The sequence below is a fragment of the Canis lupus genome, chromosome X, assembly GCF_003254725.2.
Source record: "Canis lupus dingo isolate Sandy chromosome X, ASM325472v2, whole genome shotgun sequence".
Taxonomy (NCBI): Eukaryota; Metazoa; Chordata; class Mammalia; order Carnivora; family Canidae; genus Canis; species Canis lupus.
In genome coordinates, this window is record NC_064281.1 from 40,997,138 (window position 1) to 41,020,186 (window position 23,049).

Here is a 23,049-nt window from a genome sequence, read left to right on the forward strand (position 1 = left end):
TTAATCAAAACTTAAAAATAAATAGCCACATGTGGCTAGTGGCTGCCAAATTAAATGGTGCACCTCTATTAAATTCCTTAGGAAGGTCACAAGCGCTTTGGCATACTCAGCTGTTCTTCTAATAGCCTTGGTACTTGAAGAGTATCTTGGCTGGATATAATTTCCTTCATTTGTACTCTTCCCCCTTAACTTTCTTGACAATACTGTATTACTATTACTTTGTTTTTGATAAATTAATGCCAGTTTAATTCTCTTGTCTTGGCATTATTTCATCTTTTTGGCTTTGAGACCCTGAGGAAAATTTTCTTTGTCTTTAAATTCTAATTGTCTGATTAAGATATAGCTCAGAGTGGGTTGTTCCAGATCAATGTTCCTTGGTACTCTGTAGGTCTTTGTGGTGAGGTTTGTTTTAGGATGCTGAGTATGTTCTAGCTTGAGGAGTATTCCATGTGTACTTGGAGAAACTTAATTTCTATATTTTTGAGAGGAACAGTGTGCACAGTCAATTGGTTGATGGGTGATGGTGTTTTTTTTTTTTTTTTAATCCCTATTGATTTTCTGTTTACTAGTTACCTTTAATACTAAGAAAAGTGTTGAAAGTCAGCAGCCCTCAGTGTGGATTTGCCCAATTCTTTCAGGTCTGTCATTTTTGCTTCATGTTATTCAGACCATTTTATTCGGACAGTCTTCCCCACAATCCTGCTCCCCCACGATTCCCTCCATGGTCTTTTGGCTGGACAGTTAGGGCTTTAGTCTCTCTGCTTTGGCACTCACTTTCTGTAACTAGGCTTGCCCTTGGGGCCAAGTGGTGAGCAGTTACAAAAAAGGCAATAGGATCCTTTCTACACTCTTCAGACCACTATTCTCCTTGCCAAGGAAAGTAATTTCTCTTCCTTACAGTATGAGGTTTCTTCTGCTAGAAGGTTGGAGCTTTGGGTCTGGGGAAGGACTGCATTAAAAAAACAACAGTTCTCTCATTTTCTCTGTCCCACAGGGACCCTCTTCCTTCAATTTTCATGTAACTTAGGTGTCCTTGCTGAATCAGTACTTGGTACTTCTCTCAAGCTCTTTCTTTTTTCTTTGCCATCCAGTTTATTCTTATTCTGGTGGCTTCGCCTCATACTGAAATGCTATTGCCTCCCCATCCTTGGCCTGTCCTAGCCTTTTCTTCTGAGCTTCAGAACCATATATCCACCTGCCAGCTGGATGTCCATCAGTATGTGTCATAAACACTCCAGCTGAGGTCCAAGATCTATTTTAATTTCCCTTCTGCCAACCCAGTATCTCTCTTGTTTTAATCTTGCTAGCCTCAACCCATCTGCTCATGCCATTATCCTGGGAGTAGTAGTCTGTGCCTCTCTTCCACTTGAAGGTACTTCTGTTTAGTTTATAGATACAAATATATTGTGGGAAGGTCAGAAAATATTCTGATGGTGTAAGGAGTCAAGAGTCCTAGAGACTGAGGATCTGTAGGAAAAAAGAGTTGAAAATCCTCCCACTCTCTGGCCCCTAAATGTCTTCTACAGCACTTTATTTCATCAGAGCCTGAAGTGCTGTTTTTCTGTCATGCTGCTCTATGTGTAGTTCTATAACTCACTCTGTGTATTTCATGTTTACCTGCCTTTTCTTATGCTATTGCCCCATATTTTTTAGGGAAATTATATTCTTTTTTTTATAAATATTTTATTTATCTATTCATAGACACACAGAGAGAGGCAGAGACACAGACAGGGGGAGAAGCAGGCTCCATGCAGGGAGCCCGATGTGGGACTCGATCCCGGGTCTCCAGGATCACACCCCAGGCTGCAAGCTGTGCCAAACCACTGCGCCACCAGGGCTGCCCGGGAAATTATATTCTTATTTAAGGATTCATAGCTCTGTCTCCTCAAATTAAGTGAAATCTGCTAACACCAAGTGGAATCCTATTCCTCCCTCATGAAAGCCCATTGCACCCTGTTACACATGTCTAGCACAGCTCCCATAATACCTCATTGCAAGAATGTTTTTATATACAAGTCTCTTTATTTTGGGGTATGAACTCTTTGACAACAGGCACTCCATCTTCTGTCTTTTCTTTTAACCAGCAACTGAGACAAGTCCGGGTACAAAGTGTTCGCTAAGTAGTTAGTAGTCTTTTCTTCATGGATTGGTAAATTAACATAATAGCATGGCTGTTCTGGAGTTTCCCCCCAACAATGTATATCAAGCAAGACAGAAAGTCAGATGTCCAGTGTAGCTTCTAGTTAACTCTTAATGGTGCTCTATGGTGAGAATTAGTTCCCATACATCTTTTGTGTGTCCCATTCTGATCATTGTAGATTGTTGTTACAGGTATCTGTGTCATTTGAGGACGTAGCTGTGGATTTTACCCGACAGGAATGGCACAGACTGGACCCTGCTCAGAGGACCATGCACAAGGATGTGATGTTGGAGAACTATAGCAACCTGGCATCTGTGGGTGAGGATTATTGTCCATGTAACTCCTAGTAGCATGTGTTTCCTTTCTTGGTTACTGTAATGTATGCAACTGTTGTAGACTTTAATGATACTCTAGTGCTAGATTCAAGGGTTACAGATGATTCATCAGTTTGGGGCATCAGGAAGAGTGTGTGTGTTGTCACTTCCCCCAATGAAAGGTTTAAATGGGCCCCCTTCCTTGTGCAGCTCATGAGGATGCACCTTCCTCCTTCATCAGAGGCCCTAAAGCTCAGACAGCTTGGCCCATGTCCTGTGCCATTTCCCATTAACAGGCCTCTGCGTGGCCAAACCAGAGATGATCTTCAAGTTGGAGCGAGGCGAGGAGCTGTGGATATTAGAGGAGGACTCCTCAGGCCATTGTTACCCAGGTGAGTGTACAATAATCAGACATATGGAAACAGGGGAAATAATAGCCCAGAAATTCAGGGCAAAACACTTTGGGCAGTGTTTTTCAGTAATCTCTTTTTAGAGGCCCTTGCTCTTTGAAAATGACTGGAAGGTCTACACACTTCAGATACCTAAATCACACATGCCATTATTATGCTCACACTTAAGTTTTCGGTCTTATTTTATTTTGATTTTTGTAGTTATCTACCACTCTTATCCATCCCTGCCTGCCTAATCTTAGACATTCTTAGCTAGACTGTCTCTCTTTAGTATTCTAAATTATCTTCCTTCCCTCCATTGTCTTGGATGGCTACTGTTGTCAGGCATTCACTCATACATTCATTTAGTGTTCAACCAAATCTTAAATGAGTATCAACTCTAATCTGGTCATGTTCTAGGTGTGGGGGTCCAGCAGTGAATAAGTTGATATCTCTGTTCTCTGGGAACTTGCAGTCTTATGAGGGAAAGAGACCAAAAACAAATGTTTGGTGGTGAAAAGAAAATCAGTTCAAGATAAAAAAGATAGACAATGATGGTTGTGTGCTTGTGGAGAATGTGCTCAGGGAAGACTTTTTGTGAGGTTGACATTAGCGTGCCAACATCGGTGATAGGAGACAGACAGAACCATGTAGATTTTCAAATTCTGGGTAGAGAGAACAGTATGTATCAGGCCTGGTCTGAGTGATATATCCTAAAAATAGCAAAGAGGCCAGGTATCCTTTTTTTTTTTTTTTTTTTTTTTTTTTGAGGCTGGGTATCCTGATGGTGGGTGGTGAGGGTGGTAAGAGGCAATATCAGAGAATTAGCTGGGGGCCAAATTATGTAGTTTTTTAGGATATGTTAAGCACTTTTTATAGGATATGCTTTATAGACTTTGTTAAGCACTTTAATTTGATGCCATTTTTGAGATTTAAGTGAAAGAATGATCTGATTTGTTTTTAGTTTTTATTTTATTTTATTTTATTTTTTCTGATTTGTTTTTAAAGGATCTCTCTCACTGCTGTGTGGCAACAGTTCTGTTGGGGGTAATGCCCTCAGGCATGATAATGACCTTCAGCATCAGAAAATTCAAACTTTGGATCAAACTGTTGAATATAACGAATATGGGAAAGTCTTCTACAAGAAAACAGGCTTTGTTGGACACAAAAGAACACACACAGGAGTAAAAAACTTTGGATGTCATGAATGTGGGAAAACTTACTGCAGGAAATCAAATCTTATTGAACATCTGAGAATACACACAGGGGAGAGACCCTATAAATGTGGTGAATGTGCAAAGACCTTTAGTGCAAGATCATACCTCATTGCTCACCAGAAAACTCACACAGGGGAGAAACCCTTTGAATGTAATGAATGTAGGAAGTCTTTTGGCAGGAAGTCACAACTCATTCTACATCAGAGAACGCACACGGGAGAGAGACCCTATGAATGTACTGAATGTGGAAAAACCTTTTCTGAGAAGGCAACCCTCATGATTCATCAGAGAACTCACACTGGGGAGAAGCCCTATGAATGTAGTGAATGTGGAAAAACATTTCGAGTTAAGATATCCCTTACGCAACACCAGAGAACTCACACCGGGGAGAAACCATATGAATGTAGTGACTGTGGGAAAAACTTCCGTGCAAAGAAATCCCTAAATCAACATCAAAGAATTCACACAGGTGAGAAACCATATAAATGTGGTGAATGTGGGAAATTCTTCAGAATGAAAATGACTCTCAATAATCATCAGAGAACTCACACAGGTGAAAAACCCTATCAATGTAATGAATGTGGGAAATCTTTTAGGGTGCACTCATCTCTTGGGATACATCAGCGAATTCACACAGGAGAGAAACCTTATGAATGTAATAAGTGTGGTAATGCCTTCTATGTGAAAGCACGCCTCATTGAACATCAGAGAATGCATTCAGGAGAGAAACCCTATGAATGTAGTGAATGTGGAAAAATCTTCAGTATGAAGAAATCCCTTTGTCAACACCAGAGAACTCACACAGGAGAGAAACCCTATGAATGTAGTGAATGCGGAAATGCCTTCTATGTGAAAGTACGCCTCATTGAACATCAGCGAATTCACACAGGAGAGAGACCCTTTGAATGTCAGGAATGTGGGAAAGCCTTCTGCCGGAAAGCACACCTCACAGAACATCAGAGAACTCACATAGGCCGGCCCTTGCCTTGTACTATGGAGAAAGCTTCTTTGTGAAAACTCCTATTACCATTTGATCAATCCCTTTGGGTCATCTAGTCACCACACACACAGAGTATACCTGTTATAATTGGCTCCTACACTGGTGTGAAAATACGTCCTGATTCTCTTTATGGGACAACTCATTGATTTCATTTCTTTTGGATTTCCCTAATTAATGATGAGGTGGAATATTTTCTTACCTGTTGATTGGCCATTAGGATTTTTCTTCTGTGCACTGACAGTTCTATATCCTTTGCTCATTGTTTATAATGGGCTGCTTATCTTATATTTGCTTCTTGGTTTAAATGTTGTTGTTTTTGTTTTTTAATATATGAGAATATAAAAATCTTTTTTTCCAGTCATATGTGTTGCAGATAATCTGCTCATGGACTGTGCCTGGTTACTTAATTTTGTTAACTCTTCTGCTGAGGCTTTATGTTTGAATATTACCAGTTTCAAGTTGATAATATTCTCCTGTCCTTTCCTCTGAGGTTAAGGTTTTCCTTTCAACATTTAGAATTTTTCATCTACCCTAAGAGTTTTTGTGTATGTGTATAGTGTGAATTGTACAATATATAATTCTCTATTGCTCTTAAAAACTTTACCTAAAGGATATCATACAGTGTTGAAACTCTGTAGCTTGCTTTTTTCATGAAATTTTACCTTTCCAAGGTCCATCTATGTTGATAAATCTAGGTCTGGTTCGTTCATTTCTCTCTTCATTCCCCTAGTGCAAGACATTTGTATTTTTCTATGTTTAGCATCTAAATCTAAAAGTGGAACTGATGGGTCATAGAGTTAGAGTATAGGGAGTGTTTAAGTGATTAAGCTCTTGTGCCCTCACTCTGACACTCCCCTTCAACACCGTTCTCTGTGATGCTGGGGCTATGACTCTACAAAACATATTTCTTTCTTGCTATCTGCTTCCTGTTGGGCCTTACCAGTAAGAGATACTAAATACACACTTTGAGTGTGAGGAAGGAAAAAGGGACCTGCTCCTCCCCCCCCCCTTCCTTTTAGCTCCCTGTTTATATGAATGTCAGCTCAGGATTGTGTCTTCCTTTGAGCAGCAGAAGTTCCTCACGACGGCAATAGTTTAATTCAGGTTGTAGATTACCAGCACTCACAGAACAGCCTACTCACCTCCTCAGAGACACTAGCAGCAACTGCTTGGTGCCATCTCCTTAGAGGTATGAGTCCCACCCACATGACACTACTCCTCCAACCTTTCAATGTTTATTAATTCCAGTTTCTTCCCTTGTTATCTTAGCTCAGCTGCTTTCTGCAATTGCTACCTCCATGAAAATTTTAACAGTCTCTTTCTGTCTTTTCAGTTACATGGTTAATAATTTGTGAGTAGTTAAACATTCTTTCTAAGACATTCTTTTCATTAAAATAGCTGGTATTGTTTCTGTCCCCTAGCTGGGTTCTTCTGATTGATACAAAAAGTTTTTCAACTTTATTAAATAATTGGATTTTTCCTTCCAGGTTGTACTAATTTATACTGTTATGAGCAGTTGAGATGAAGTTTATATTTTCCCACATATTCACCAGGACTTATTATCAGTCTTTCAAATTGCTACCAGTCTGAAAGGTGCAAAATGGCTTTAAGCCATTCTATCCATGAAAATGGTTTATCTTTTTATTTTTTAACTCACCTTTTTATTTTTTATTATTTTATTTTATTTATTTATTTTTTATTGGAGTTCAGTTTGCCAACATACAGCATATCACCCAGTGCTCATCCTGTCAAGTGTCCCCCTCAGTGCCCATGACCCAGTCACCCCAACCCCCTGCCCACCTCCCTTTCCACTACCCCTTGTTCGTTTCCCAGAGTTAGGTGTCTCTCATGTTCTGTCACCCTCTCTGATATTTCCCCACTCATTTTCTCTCCTTTCCTCTTTATTCCCTTTCACTACTTTTTATATTCCCCAAATGAATGAGACCATATAACGTTTGTCCTTCTCTGATTGATTTATTTCACTCAGCATAATACCCTCCAGTTCTATCCACGTCGAAGCAAATGGTGGATATTTGTCATTTCTAATGGCTGAGGAATATTCCATTGTATATATAGACCACAGCTTCTTTATCCATTCATCTTTCGATAGGCACCAAGGCTCCTTCCACAGTTTGGCTATTGTGGACATTGCTGCTAGAAACATTGGGGTGCAGATGTTCTGGCATTTCACTGCATCTGTATCTTTGGGGTAAATCCCCAGCAGTGCAATTCCTGGGTCATAGGGCAGTTCTGTTTTTAACTCTTTGAGGAACCTCCACACAGTTTTCCAGAGTGGCTGTACCAGTTCACATTCCCACCAACAGTGCAAGAGGGTTCCCTTTTCTCCGCATCCTCTCCAACATTTGTGGTTTCCCGTCTTGTTAATTTTCCCCATTCTCACTGGTGTGAGGTGGTATCTCATTGTGGTTTTGATTTGTATTTCCCTGATGGCCACTGATGTGGAGCATTTTCCCATGTGCTTGTTGGCCATGTCTATGTCTTCCTTGGTGAAATTTCTGTTCATGTCTTTTGCCCATTTCATGATTGGATTGTTTGTTTCTTGGGTGTTGAGTTTAATAAGTTCTTTATAGATTTTGAATACTAGCCCTTTATCTGATAGGTCACTTGCAAATATCTTCTCCCATTCTGTAGGTTGTCTTTTAGTTTTGTTGACTGTTTCTTTTGCTGTGCAGAAGCTTTTTATCTTGATGAAGTCCCAATAGTTCATTTTTGCTTTTGTTTCCCTTGATTCATAGATGTATCTTGCAAGAAGTTGGTGTGGCCAAGTTCAAAAAGGGTGTTGTCTGTGTTTTCCTCTAGGATTTTGATGGATTCTTGTCTCACATTTAGATCTTTCATCCATTTTGAGTTTATCTTTGTGTATGGTGCAAGAGAATGGTCTAGTTTCATTCTTCTTCATGTGGCTCTCCAATCTTCCCAGCACCATTTATTGAAGAGACTTTTTGCCAGTGGATAGTCTTTCCTGCTTTGTCGAGTATTAGTTGACCATAGAGTTGAGGGCTCATTTCTGGATTCTCTATTCTGTTCCATTGATCTCTGTGTCTGTTTTTGTGCCAGTACCACACTGTCTTGATGACCACAGCTTTGTAGTACAACCTGAAATCTGGCATTGTGATGCCCCCGGCTCTGGTTTTCTTTTTCAGTATTCCCCTGTCTATTCGGGGTCTTTTCTGATTCTACACAAATCTTAAAATAATTTGTTCTAACTCTCTGAAGAAAGTCCATGGTATTTTGATAGGGATTGCATTAAACGTGTAAATTGCCCTGGGTACTGTTGACATTTTCACAATATTAATTCTTCCAATCCATGAGCATGGAATATTTTTCCATCTCTTTGTGTCTTCCTCCATTTCTTTCAGAAGTGTTCTGTGGTTATTAGGGTATAGATCCTTTACCCCTTTGGTTAGGTTTATTCCTAGGTATCTTATGCTTTTGGGTGCAATTGTAAATGGGATTGACTCCTTAATTTTTCTTTCTTCAGTTTCATTGTTAGTGTATAGAAATGCCACTGATTTATGGGCATTGATTTTGTACCCTGCCACGCTGCCAAGTTGCTGTATGAGTTCTAGCAATCTTGGGGTGGAGTCTTTTGGTTAACTCACCTTTTTAACCTTTAATTGTATCTTATGGTTTTCTCCAAGAAATTGTCTTTTAAAGCTAATTTAAATTTTTTTTAAATTTAAATTCAATTAATTAACATATAGTATATTAGTTTCAGAGGTAGAGTTTAGTGATTAAAGCTAATTTTTAACAGAAACTTTGCTCATATAGATGTATGTACATATATATTTTCAAATATAATGATGTATTATGGGGTTTATATAAATAATTATATGTAATATATGTGTGTATATACATATACACACACATACGCACACAGGCAAATACACACTCATAAATCCCTTGAAAACATTTTTGTTTTATATGTTCATTTCATTTTACCCACATGTTTACCACCCTGGTTGCTCTTCATTCCTTTCTGTATTCCATCCAGGATCAATTTCTTCTTTGCCTGAAAAATATTGTTTAGTGGAGATCTATTAGTGACAACCCACTGAACTTTGAGAATGTTTTTTTTTTTTTGAAGCATATCTTATATAAAAATTTTTTTTAAGTAAGCTCTAGTTCGACATGGGGCTCGAACTCATAACCCAAAGGTAAGAGTCACATGCTCTACCGACTGAGCCAGCCAGGCCCCCCCAAGAATGTTTCTAATGCACCATTTCTGATCAGCAGAAGTCAATCCTTTACCATTAGTATTTGGTAGCACTCTGCTATAGTAAATTGATGCTAAATTAAATACTTGTTTTTTGTTTAGTTTCCTGTATATTCTGTAATAAATATGAAGACCCAGGACATTTGAATTAATCATCAGATGCTCCCAAATATAGCATACACTTGAATGTATATATTACACTTTCTGCATTTTGTAAACAGTGTGTCCTCGCCCTCATTTATTATTAATTACATTTATCAAGATGTTTTCTCATTGATTCTTTTAATCTTCAGCTCATCCATTTTAAACATTTCAATTTTAGGGGTGGCTCAGTTGGTTAAGTGTCTGTTTTGGCTCAGGTCATGATCTTGGGCTCCTGGGATCCAGCTACACATTGGGTTCCTTGTTCAGTGGGGAGCCTGCTTCTCCCTCTCCCTCTGCCTGCCACTCCTCCTGCTTGTGCTCTCTTTGTCAAATAAAATCTTTTAAAAAATACAGAATTTCGGGATCCCTGGGTGGTGCAGCGGTTTGGCGCCTGCCTTTGGCCCAGGGCGCGATCCTGGAGACCCGGGATCGAGTCCCACATCGGGCTCCCGGTGCATGGAGCCTGCTTCTCCCTCTGCCTGTGTCTCTGCCTCTCTCTCTCTCTGTAACTATCATAAATAAATGAAAAAATAAAAAAAAAAACAGAATTTCAACTTTCTGTTTTAAAATTATTATTATTGTTATTATTATGGAAAGTGTCAACCATAAATAAAGTAACCTGTAGTGACAGAAAGCAGATCAGTGGTTGCCCCTGGGATGGGGATTAATTCCTAAGGGATTGGATGGAACTTCCTCGAGTGATAGAACTATTCTGTATCTTGATTGGAATGTGTACTAATAGTTATGAAATGAGTAAATTTAGGATTTGTGCACTTTATTGTTGTAAATTATATCTCAACTAAAATTTAAAAACAATAAAAAAGTTAACTGTTCCTGTACCAGGAGCCAGATGTGGGCTGCCAGGGAGAAAACCAGGAATCTTGACTGCTAGATCAGATAAAAGACACTAGCAATGGGACACTTAGTCCTCCCAAGGCTTTAGAAATGGCCTTGCTCCATGAAAATGACCTTCACTGAGGCCCCATGATGGATGGTAGTCGCCCTCCACCAGCAGCTATCACCTACGTGGTGATCCCTCAGTGCCAACCCTCCTATGTGTATTTGACTCTTTTTTTTTTTTTAAAGATTGTATTTATTCATGAGAGACAGAGAGAGAGAGACAGAGAGGGAGAGAGAGAAAGAGAGGCAGAGACACAGGCAGAGGGAGAAGCGGGCTTCCCTCAAGGAGCCCCATATGGGACTCAATCCCAGATCCCAGGATCATGCCCTGAGCCTAAGGCAGACACGCAACTGCTGAGCCACCCAGGCGTCCCAACTCCTGTGTAAGCACAATCCCTCTTGATCCTCCATTAGCCACCACCACAGTAGTTTACCCCCAGGATATGTCAGCATGGTGTCTACTAATACACCATTAACTTGCAGCTCTTCTTTTTACTTCTGTTAGCCTGGAGCACAGTGTCTGTACAATGACCTACCAGCAGGTCACCATATCTTGTCTTTTTTTAAAATCTTTTTTTCTTTTTTAAGATTTTATTTATTCATGCGAGACAAAGAGATTGAGGCAGAGACATAGGCAGAGGGAGAAACAGACTCCCTGTGGGGAGCCCAATGCAGGATTCGATCCCAGGACCCTGAGATCACGACCTGAGCCAAAGGCAGATGCTCAACCACTGAGCCACCCAGGTGCCCACAATATCTTGTCTTATCACAATTTTCTGCTGACTCCCTATTAGCTCGTAGCATCATTTCTCACCACCCCTTTTAGCTGCCATTACAATTTTTGCTGACCCATTTGCTCACCAGAGTGTCTTTTCACCCCTTTAGCCTCCAGGTTTGTGACTGATGATCCTCTATTAACTCAGTATCATGGAATTTTTTTGCCTTCCTTTAGATTCACCATGGTGACTGCTGCCCATTAACTCAAAGTAGTGTGTCTTGTCACCTTCCTTTAGACCTAATGTAGTGTCTGTTGCTCCCTCATTTGGCTACCATTACAATATATTCAATCCAATGTGTTCTAATTACGGTGTCTGCTCATCCTATGTTGGATGGTATCGTTATGGTGATGTTTATTATCCACCAGTAGTCACTGTCTGGCCACCTCCCCACCATGAACAAACAGCATAGCACAGTTGCACCAGTATCTATCTGCTGTTCCCCAATTATCCACCAGTGTGGAGAGTTTGATCCTTCTGAGCCCCAATGCAATATCTGCAGAACTCAGATGACCTTGTCACTCTGTCTTCTGATCCCGTTTACCAAGGTTCAAGTTTTTTAATGTTGAAACTGAGTGGTGTCCACTGAAAATAGCCCCCATCACTGTGTCTTCTGACCCTACACTACAGCCTGTCAGTGTATCTGCTGACCATACACTAGTGTCTTTTGACTGATTGATTTTTAAAGATTTATTTATTAGAGAGGGAGAGTACATGAGCACAGTGTGGAGGGGAAGAGGGAGAGGGAGAGAGAATCTTATGCAGGTTCTGTGTTGAGTGTGGAGCCTGACATGGGACTCAATCTCATGACCTGAACCAAAGCCAAGTTGGAAGCTTAACCTACTATGCTGCCCATGCTCCCGAAAGTGTCTTTTGATTTATTAGGCACAAGCAGAATATGAATTCCTTGAGGATGCATCACTATGTTTTTTGCCTTTACAGTAGTCAAATCATTGTGTCTGCTAAATCTCTTCCTTAACCACTAATATTGTGTCTGACCAGTTGAAGCCACAGTAGTCTGCTGACTCTACATTAGCCCCTGTTATGGTGTCTTTTGATCCTCCATTAACCAATACTAGTTTCTTTGACGCCCATGAGACACCAGCAGTGTATTTGCAGATCCTTCTTAGCTACCATCCCTCTGTCTGTTGATCCCCAATTAGCCAGAAGAGCTGAGACTAACTTCCATGAGCTTCCAGTACAGTATCTGTTGATTCCACATTAGCCCTACGTTGCTGATCACCCTTTAGCTATAAGTACAGTGTCTTTGACCTTCCCAAGTTCCAATCATGGTGTTTGTGACTGCATTAACCCTCATCACTGTGTCAGCTGATCCCTCATTAGCCAGTAATATAGTGTCAGAATGCATTGATGGGCCAGCAAAGTGCATGCTGACCATACATTAGCGTTTATCACTGTGTATGCTAACACCATATTAGCTTCAACACTGTGATTGCTCACTAGTTTAATCGTTGCCTCATGCTTGTCAGTCCTGGCACTGCCGCTCACCCTGTATTAGTGTTATCACTATAACTACTAATATTGGTCACAAATGCAGTGGTTTTCATCCTAAAAAATCAACCCTTAGCCCTTGGTCACTCTACTGATTAGCCATTAGCCACCACTAAAGTGATTTTGTCTCTATCTCAGCATCAACTCATTTACTACCCCCATCTTTGTGAATGCTGGTCCCTCATTATTCCCTAGTATGGTGTATTGGCCTCATGAACCTCATCCTAATGCCCAGGACTCATTAGAACCTACCCCACATTAGAGCCCTTCATGGTTCAGATGATCCTTTATTAGCCATCAGTACAGTGTCCTTGACTCCCAGTAGTCCCCCCTATGTGCCTGCTGGCACTATATTAGCTCCCATGACTATCTATTGAATTCCCACTAGTCATAAGTATAGTGTCTTTGATCTCTGTGATTACTCCCCACAGTTTCTGGTGACCCTATGTTAGGACCAGCCATTTTCCCCTGATCTTTGTATGCTGATTTGTTGGCTATTGTTTCAATCCTTGCAGTTGTTCCTTGGACTCTGGTGGTTCCCCAGTCCCTCCGACTATTTTATTTTTCTGTTCCTTGCACTTGAGAGCCCACTTCTTGGTGTTTTTTGTTTGCTTGTTTGTTTGTTTGTGTTTGTTTTTGTTTTTGTTTTTATGGCCATGGGCTTATCCTTAGGGTCTATCCCCTGTTGCTTTGGCTGTTTTGCAGTCCCTCTGATTATCTTCTAAATACAAGGACTATTTTGTGATCTCTCCAGATGCTAAATGATCTTGCTATTCCTCAGGTCCAGACACTGTCCCCTTGTCCCTCCAGCTGTTTCCTTGTTTCTCAGCCTGAGATTCTTCCCTTATCTCTTTGGCTGTCTCCTTGGTATTTCTGGCTGTTGCATGACGTTTAGGTATGACTTCCTCTTCCATTTGGCTAGAGTCTCTATGGCTGTCCTCTAACTATAAGGACTGTTCTCTGTCCCTCTGGCTGTTTGGTAGCCTGTTTGACTGTTTCACATCGCTGCAGTGACTGTTACCTGTCCCTATAGCTGTTTTCTAGTGTCTTGGAATATTTCTTCCACCCTAGCTTATTGTCTGGAACCACAAACTGTTCTTGCTGCTTCTGGTTATTCCCCAATGCCTGGAATAATTGACCTTACTCTCCCAGTTGTTATCTCAATCCTAGGTATGTTCACACCTGCTTATTTTCTGGTTTATCCAACTGTTTCTCAACACTAAGTTACTCTTATATAATACACTGGATGTAGCTGGGGGTATTAAACAGCAAGGAGTTTCAGGGTGCTGATGGGAGCACCTTCCTTCCAGGTAGTTCCCTTTAGTTGTGGCTGCCATGGAGAAGCATACTTTACAGAGAGGCTTCCTACTTCAGGGTCTTTGTATGGCTCTTGGCAGGCTATGTGTAGTCCTGGGGTTGCTGCATTTCCTCCCATTACCCTTCTAGAAAATCCACTAAAGTGAGTAAAGTGAATTATTCCCACCTGGGATTGAGCCCTGTGTTGGGCTTCCTGCTCGGTGGGGAATCTCTCTCTCTCTCTCTCTCTGTCTCTGTCTCTCTCTTTCATGCTCTTGCTCTTGCTCACTCTCTCAAATAAATAAATAATCTTTAAAAAAATAAAACAGACAAATTGGATTTCATCAAAATTAACAACTTTTGTTCTGCAAACAATACTGTCAAGAAAGTAAGAAGTTAACCCACAGAATGGGAGAAAGTATTTACAAATCACATATCTGATAATAGATTTCTATCTAGAATTTATGTAGAACTCTTATGACTCAATAATAAAAACATAAATAACCCAACTTAAAAATGGGCAAAGGATCTGAACAGACATTTCTCTAAATGAGATATACGAATGGCCTTAACACATGAAAAACTTAACACATTTATCTCTCTAAATGAGATATACGAATGGCCTCAACATCATTAAGCATTAGGAAAATAAGAATCAAAACCACAATGAAAAAAAAAACACAATGAGAAAACACTTCACACCTACTAGTATGGCTAGAAAAGAAAGTATAGACAACAACAATTGTTGGCAAGGATTTGGAAAAATTGAACCCATCTTACACTGCTGGTGAAACAAAGTGGTACAGCCATTTTGGAAAACAGTTTGAAAGTTTCTCAAAATGTTAAGCAGAGTTATCATATGATTCAGGAATATCTTTTTTTTTAAAAAAAGATTTTATTTATTTATTTGTGAGACACACACAGAGAGAGAGAGAGAGAGAGAGAGAGAGACATAGGCAGAGGTAGAAGCAGGCTCCTTGTGGGGAATCTGATGTGGGACTCAATTTCAGGTCCCCAGGAACATGACCTGAGCCAAAGGCAGATGCTCAACTACTGAGCCACCCAGGTGCCCCTGATTCAGGAATTTTAATCCTGGGTATTCACCTACGAGAAATGAAAACATGTCTGTATAAGCACTTATATACAAATGTTCTCAGCAACATTATTCATAATAGCCCCAAAGTGGAAACAACACAAATGTCCATTGACTGATGAATAAATAATCAAAATATGGTATATCCATACAATGAAACAGTCTTCAGTAATCAAAAGGAACGATGTCCTGATATTGTTACATCATGGACAAAATTTGAAAATATTTGAAAGAAGCCAGTCACAAAAGACCATGTAGTTGTATGACTCCATTTATAAGAAATGTTCAGAACAGGCAAAACAATGGAGGCAGAAAGTAGATTAGTGGTTGTCTATGGCTGGAGTGGGAGGAGGTGGGAGCAATGGAGAGTAGACTGCTAATGGGTACAGGGTCTTTTTTTGGGATGATGAAAATATTCTAAAATTCTATTGTGATGGTTGTGCAACTTTGTGAATATACAAGATTTAATTGTCATGTTAAATGGGTAAATTTTATTGTATGTGAATTACACCTCAATAATGTTTTAAAAAGAAAAATATTATAAAAATAAAAAAGATTTTAACTAGGTCAGTATTTTAAAATTTGAGTCCTTGTAATTTTTTTAAAGGAAAAAAATTTAATTAGTGTCTGCTTATAATTTTGACTAAGAAAATCTTATCTTTTCCTTGTTCTAGCTGTGTGTCCCTAGGGAAATTATATTATCTCTCTATGCCTCAATTTTTACATCTGTAAAATGGGGATTAAATATGCCTAATTCATAGGAACAGTATGAATATTAAATGAAGTCATATATATAAAGTGCTTAAAACCATGCCAGGCACCTAGTCAGCTCTCTGTAAGTATTAGTTATTATGAGTAGTAACAGTAAATATAATTTATAATTTAGTAGTGATAAGACCTAGTAAATTATTTATAATATATAATATTGCAAATGCTTTATTAAGAATAACTTATAAAACAGAATGATAATTTATATTAGAGATAATGTGTAATGCTAGGAGTAATAATTTCATGCATGCTGGCACCTTTTTTTTTTAAAGATTTTATTTATTCATGAGAGACACAGAGAGAGAGGCAGAGACTTGGCAGAGGGAGAAGCAGGCTCCCTTGGGGGAACCCGATGTAGGACTCCATCCAGGACCCCAGAATAATGCCCTGAGCCAAAGGCAGATGCTCAACCACTGGGCCACCCAGGTGTCCCCTGGCACCTTTAATTTTGATGGTCTTTCCTCAAAACATTACAAATATTAAGATGCTCATTTGTAATGGTTTTTTTTCTGATGGTGATGCTCATACACTAATTTCTAGTGTGTAAATATCTGCACTGACAAATACCAACGTTTTCAAAGACTTCTTTTTTTTTTCAAAGACTTCTGAAGACAACCATCCCCCCATTGATAATGTTCTGTTACTATTTCCAAGTAAGGTCACATTCTAAGGTACTGGGATTAGGGCTTCAATGTACCTTTTTGGAGGACACAATTCAACCCATAAAATTAGTTCCCCTTTATGCAGTCCCCATTATAGACAAATCCCAGTGTTTATAAATCTCAACTATTGCCAAGATTGCAGATGACAAATCCCCAAGCTGTTGGTAAATAGTTGCCTTGAAACGTCCTCTCTTTATGGCATATCCCCTCTTTCATAAATACCCAACTGGAAAATAGTTTATCAGTTTCCTATTGCTGTGTAAGAAATTACCACAGACTTAGAAGCAAAGCAACATTCATCTATTATCTCACATTTCTGTAGGTCCAAAGTCCAAGTGAGTTTGGCTGAATTCACTCCTTAATGGTCTCACCAAATGAAAGTTGACCACAGTGAACTCATCTGAAGCTCGCAGGAAGAATGAGTCCATTTCCAATCTTGTTCAGTTTATTTGCAGAATTCAGTTTCTTGCAGTTGTAGTAAAAGGTTCCCAATTCTTTACTCAGCCAGGGCTTGTTCCTTGCATTTAGAAGCCAATCTCATGCCTCACCACATGGGCCTCTTTGTCTTCGAAGCCAAGAAGGATGTGCCAAATGCTTCTCATGCTTTCAGTTTCTCTGATGTCCTTTTATGCCACCAAAAGGAGAAAATAGCATTTTTGAAGGGCTCCTGCGCTTAATTAGATTAGGCTCACTTGGATAATCTCTCTATTTTATGGTCAACCGATTAACCTTAATTTCATTTGCAAGATCCCTTTTGCTTGTTAATGTAATACAGTCATGGAGTTATATGTCATCATATTCACAGGTTCCACTTACATTCAAGGGAGGAGCTTATGTAAGGGTGATAGAGATATTAGGTTTCATTCTCAGAATTCTGCCTACCATAGCCACTTTTGTGCTACCTACTTATTAATGAATATTCTACTGGCATATCTCTATTTATGATTCCCATTGGTAAATCTCTCCTTTCATAAATACCTACCCATCAGCAAATCTTTCATCCATTAACCTCTTGGGAAAAAAAAATCACTCCATTCAAAAATACCCATTAAAACATATCTATTCATGACCCCTCTTGACAAATCTCCCCACTGAGAAATAAAAACCATTGACATATCACCCATAGATGTCTGTCATTGAGAAATCTTATTCATAAACACCTGTTGGCATATTTCTTTTTTAGGAGGGAGAAAGAGAGGAGGGGAGGGGCAGAAGGAGAGGGAGAAGGAGCAAGAGAATCTTAAGCAGGCTCCACGTCCAGCATGGAGCCCAGCAAGGGGGGTCAATCTCTCAACTCTAAGATCATGAACTGAGCTGAAATCAAGTCAGATGCTTAACCAATTGAGCCATCCAGGTACCCCTTCTTTTTTTTAAGTTTTATTTTTATTTGGGTAATCTCTACACCCTACATGGAACTCAAACTTATGACCCTAAGATCAAGAGTCCCATACTCTTCCCACTGAGCCAGCCCACCACCTCCATTGGCATATTTCTTTTTTCTTATTTTTTTAAGATTTATTTATTTATTTATTTATTCATGAGAAACACACACACACACAGAGACAGAGACACAGGCAGAGGGAGAAGCATGCTCCATGCAAGGAGCCTGATGTGGGACCGGATCCCTGGTCTCCAAGATTACACCCTGGGCTGCAGGCAGTGCTAAACCGCTGCACCACCAGGGCTGCCCCATTGGCATATTTCTTAATTTATAACTGCTGTTTAAAAATCTCTCTTTATTGGGGTACCTGGGTGGCTCAGTTGGTTAAGTATCTGACTCTTGACTTCAGTTCAGGTCATGATCTCATGGTCATGAAATTGAGTTCCAATTTGAGCTCCTTGCTGGGCATAGAGCCTGCTTAAGATTCTCCCTCTCCCTCTCCCACTGCCCCTCCCCTCCCCTTGCATGCACATGTGCATGAGCACTTTCTCTCTCTCAAAAATCTCTTTATTGATAACCTATATAATACATACTCCATTGTTGCTTGCCTTTGAAAAAAAAAACCTATATTCTTAAATATCCACCTGATTGTATAACTTGTTATCTTTAATGACAAGTTGCCTTATTTTATAAACACTTGCCTACTGACATATGCTCTATTGCTCAGCTTATTTTACATAGATACCCATCATAATACCCCTATTGACGTATACTACATTGGTCTATACAATACCTATTGTATATCTCACCATTCATGTACACCTATCAATGTATCCCTGATTGGTTGCTTCACATTTATCAGGATCTATATTCCTAAATACTGCCCCCTCCACTTGTATAACTCCATTGATGATCACTGGTGAAAAATCTCTTTTTTCTTAAATACTCACCAAGCATATCATTGACAACACAATTTACAGATCTGATTTGTAAATGCCTGCCCATTGGAATTTTTTTTACTTGAAAATCTGTTGAACATACTCATAGATTTTCACCTATTGGAGAATATTTTTCTTTCTTTTTTTAAGATTTTATATTTATTTGAGAGAGAGAACACAAGCAGGGAGAGTGGCAGGCAGTGGAAGAGGGAGAGCAGGCTCCCCACTGAGCGGGAAGTCCCAAGAGGGCTTGATCTCAGGACTCTGGGATCATGACCTAAGCCTAAGGCTCCACTGACTGAGCCACTCAGGCTCCCCTCTTTTGTTTTCAAGATTTTATTTATTTATCTGAGAGAGAAAGACCACAGGCAGTGGGGAGAGGGAGAATCAGGGTCCCTGCTCAGCTACCTTCTGCTGAGCAGGGAGCCTGATGTGGGGCTCGATCCCAGTACTCCGGGATCATGACCTGAGTCAATGGCAGACATTTAACTGACTGAGCCATCCAGGCACCCTGAAAATATATTTTTAAAAAAGATTTTATTTATTTATTCATGAGAGACACAGGCAGAGACACAGGCAGATGGAGAAGCAGGCTCCATGCAGGGAGCCTGATGTGGGACTCGATCCAGGACACCGGGATCACACCCTGAGCCAAAGGCAGACTCTCAACCACTGAGCCACCCTTGAGAATATTTCTTATTGACAGCCTACATTCACATATCTCCCCTTTCTTTAATACTTCTCAATATATCCCACAGCAATGAGCACTCAATCGCTATAAGTTCCCCATTCATTGATACAGGTTCGTTGACACACTTGTCTCAAACTCAGGGTGCAATGTTACCTATTCATAAAAAATCACACTAACTCAAATATATCTCATATTGGTGACCTCCACTGACGAATCTCCCCATTTATAAATTCCCTTCTGTGACTTATTCCAGCCAAGATGGAGTCACAGGGACTGGATTTCCCTCAGGCCTGGAATAAACAAAGAAAAGAAACAAACAAACAAACAAAACCAGAGAAAATACATTAAGCCCCCCCCTCCCCCCAGTTTTCATGGTGCTGGATATCAGGCAATGAACAATGGTGATCCATGAGGAAAGGGAAACAGGAAATGAGCCCTATGATTGGTCTGGCTTACCTCACTGAGAGACTACCCAGGGCACTGCACAGAGTAGGGGAACTCAGGAAAAGGCTGATAAATTCCCTGACTTGAGAAGGAATGGAGAGTCTAAGGAGAAGAAGGCAGCTAGAATTCATAGGACACACTACCAGAATGGAGAAAACTGCACAGAGAAAAGATCCAAGTGATCTCTCTAGGGTCCTTCTTGAGTATTCAATAGAGTACCACTCAGGCACACATGTGTGAGGAAACTGAGGCCAGTGAGAGAAGCATCTGAAAGAATAAGAGGAAATGGTGTCTGATGCTCACACATCACTGGGAATAGTGTCTGTGATCACCAACCAGGCTGGAAAAATAGGTATCACATAAAAAATCCCAGAAGCTATTGCCCCAATAGTGGAGAATAGTTAGCCCTAGGTTGAGCACTCCTCCAGATACACCTAAAAATTATATAAGGAAGACCTGACCTGTGAGGGTAAAACTATTTCCAAGGAACAAACTCATGTCCCAGAACAAAACTGAAAATAATTCATAAAAATGCATATATACCCAGTATCCAACAAAGTAAAATCCACAATGTCATTAAATCAAATATTAACAGGCATGCAAAGAGGTGAGAGAACAGCACATATAATGAGAATAATCAAGCAATCAACTAACCCAGAACTGACACACGTTAGAATGAGCAAATAAGGGTATTTAAAAAGTTACTATCAATTTCTTGCACAGTGGCTTCTCTTCCCACCTCTTTGGTCTTGGCCACCTAAATGAGATGATGATGGGGAAGTCTCCATCGTTTGGAAAGCGTTCCAATAAGATGCACACATTGTGGCTCTAACATCTACCACCTTCAGAAGTTGACCTGTGGCAAATGTGGCTATAGTGCCAAGCAGAAGAGAACGTACAACTGGTGCTCCAAGGTTGAAGGATGAAATACCACTGGGACCAGTCAGTCGAATGAGGCACCTAAAAATTGTATGCCACAGATTCAGGCATGGATTCCATGAAGGAACAACAAACACTGAAATCCAAGAGGGCAGCTGTAGAGCATCCAGTTTACCTTAAGGATTTCAAAGATTAGTCACACAGTAAATGTTCTGGTTTAATTAATAAATGAATGAATGAATGAATGAGTGAATGAATGAACAAATGCATTGCATATCCTCAGAAAGTTAGTAGAGACTTGGAAGAAATATATATAAAGACCCGATATAGGATTTCCACTTCTGAAAAAATGGAATAGATGCCCTTTTCCCTATCTTTCCCACAGAGTACATAAAAACCCCCTGGAAATGATGTCTAGAAAATCAAATGTAAGATGACTCTGAAAGGTGGAATAAAAAATGCAGACTGGCTAGGGATCTCAGAACCCAAAAAAGAGCACACTGGTGAGTTCCATGGATTTTTTTTTTTTATTCATGTATTTGAGACTGTGCTGGGGAACCTGGCAACGTGGGAATGCCAGTGGTCCCAAACAAGAAAAATGACCTTACCAAAGCTTGCTTTATCTTGTCAAAGAACCAGGAAATGGGTAGTCTAATGAGATAGTAAACTTTTAGAAAATAGTTACTTTACTGAATCAAAACAGTGTAGAAAAAAATGTGGCCTGATTTCCATCCACACCAACAGATGCCAAGTAAAGAGCTTATATTTTCATCCTCTACAGGCTGTAAAATTCATGCCCAACCCCTGCCAAGGTGGTCTCAGGAAAGACTGATTATAGAGCTAGGACTTTTGTCTTGACCAGGTTGTAACAAGCCTTCCCCTGTGTGGTGTCAGTGGAGACCATGTGGGGAGCCTTGACTTGCTCTCTCACTTGGCAGTATCAAGAAACCCCTCCCTTTCCCCCGAGGGTGGTATCATTGGAGGGCATGTAGAGAGCAGAAAGGAGGCACTGCTACCTCTTCCATTGAGAGAAATACAACTGGAGCCCTACTTGTGAGTGGAATTCCAAGCCCTACCCAATAGTAACAATGAGCCCCCCCTCTCTGTTATCAACAGAGGCCAAGTGGGGAAACTAGACTTCTCCCCCTGCCTGGCATTAGCAAACTGGTACCCTCCACTCATTTTCCTTGCTGGGATGGTATCAGAAAAAGCCAGTTTAAAAAGAAGGCTTAAATAAGAACCAGAGTTTCATAACATACCTAAAATGTTCAGCTTTAGATTGGAAATCACTTGTCATACCAAGAACCAGGAAGATATCAAACTGAATGAAAAAAAGACAATCCATGTGTGTGAACACCAAGATGACAAATTATCTGACATTATCTGACAATGATTTTTTAAAAGATTTTATTTATTTATTCATGAGAAACACAAAGAGAGAGGCAGAGACACAGGCAGAGGGAGAAGCAGGCTCCCCATGGGAAACCCAATGGAGGACATCCTGAGCTGAAGGCAGACACTCAACCACTGAGCCATCCAGGCATCCCTGACAATACTTTTAAAGCAGCCATAACGGGATCCCTGGGTTGCTCAGCGGTTTGGCACCTGCCTTCGGCCCAGGGCATGATCCTGGAATCCCGGGATTGAGTCCCACGTCAGGCTCCCTGCATGGAATCTGCTTCTCCCTCTGCCTGTGTCTCTGCCTCTCTCTTTCTGTGTCTCCCATGAATAAATAAATAAAATCTTTAAAAAAAAGCAGCCGTAATACAAATGCTTCCTCTTCCTCGGCGCTGCCTGTGGAGGTGGCAGCCATCTCCTACTTGGTATCATGGCTGCCCTCAGACCTCTGGGGAAGTCCAAGATCATTAAAAAGAGGACCAAGAAGTCCATCAGGAACCAGTTAGACTGATATGTCAAAATTAAGCACAACTGGCAGAAACCCATAGGCATTGACAATAGGGTGCCCAGAAGAAGCAATAGAGTCAGATCTCGGTGCCCAACATTGGTTATGGGAGTAACAAGAAAACAAAGCACATGCTGCCTAGTGGCTTCTGGGAGTTCCTAGTCTATGTCAAGTGTTGCTGATGTGCAACAAATCTTACTATGCAGAGATTGAATGCTCATAAAGATCTCCTCCAAGAACTGCAAAGCTTTTTCTTGTGGAAAGAGCAGCCCAGCTGGCCATCAGTGTCAACAAACCCAATCAATGCCAGGCTGCACAGTGAAGAAAATGAGCAGACAGCATATGTGCATATTGTATTTGTGTTA

At 40.3% G+C, this 23,049-nt stretch overlaps 1 protein-coding gene across 3 annotated transcripts in view; it reads left to right on the forward strand.

Moving 5' to 3' along the window:
- ZNF157 (zinc finger protein 157) overlaps positions 1–15,599 on the forward strand; it is a 61,954-nt gene extending 46,355 nt beyond the window's left edge. For 2 of the 3 annotated variants that reach the window (XM_025468931.3, XM_025468932.3), the window contains 3 exons: positions 2,332–2,458; positions 2,751–2,846; positions 3,852–15,599. In XM_025468931.3, coding sequence (XP_025324716.1) covers positions 2,332–2,458; positions 2,751–2,846; positions 3,852–5,074 — 1,446 coding nt within the window. In that variant the 3' untranslated portion in view covers positions 5,075–15,599. Of the gene's footprint in view, positions 1–2,329; positions 2,459–2,664; positions 2,847–3,851 lie in introns of those variants that run through there. The other variant, XM_025468933.3, reaches the window with a different exon arrangement.
- The last annotated feature ends 7,450 nt before the right edge of the window (positions 15,600–23,049 follow it).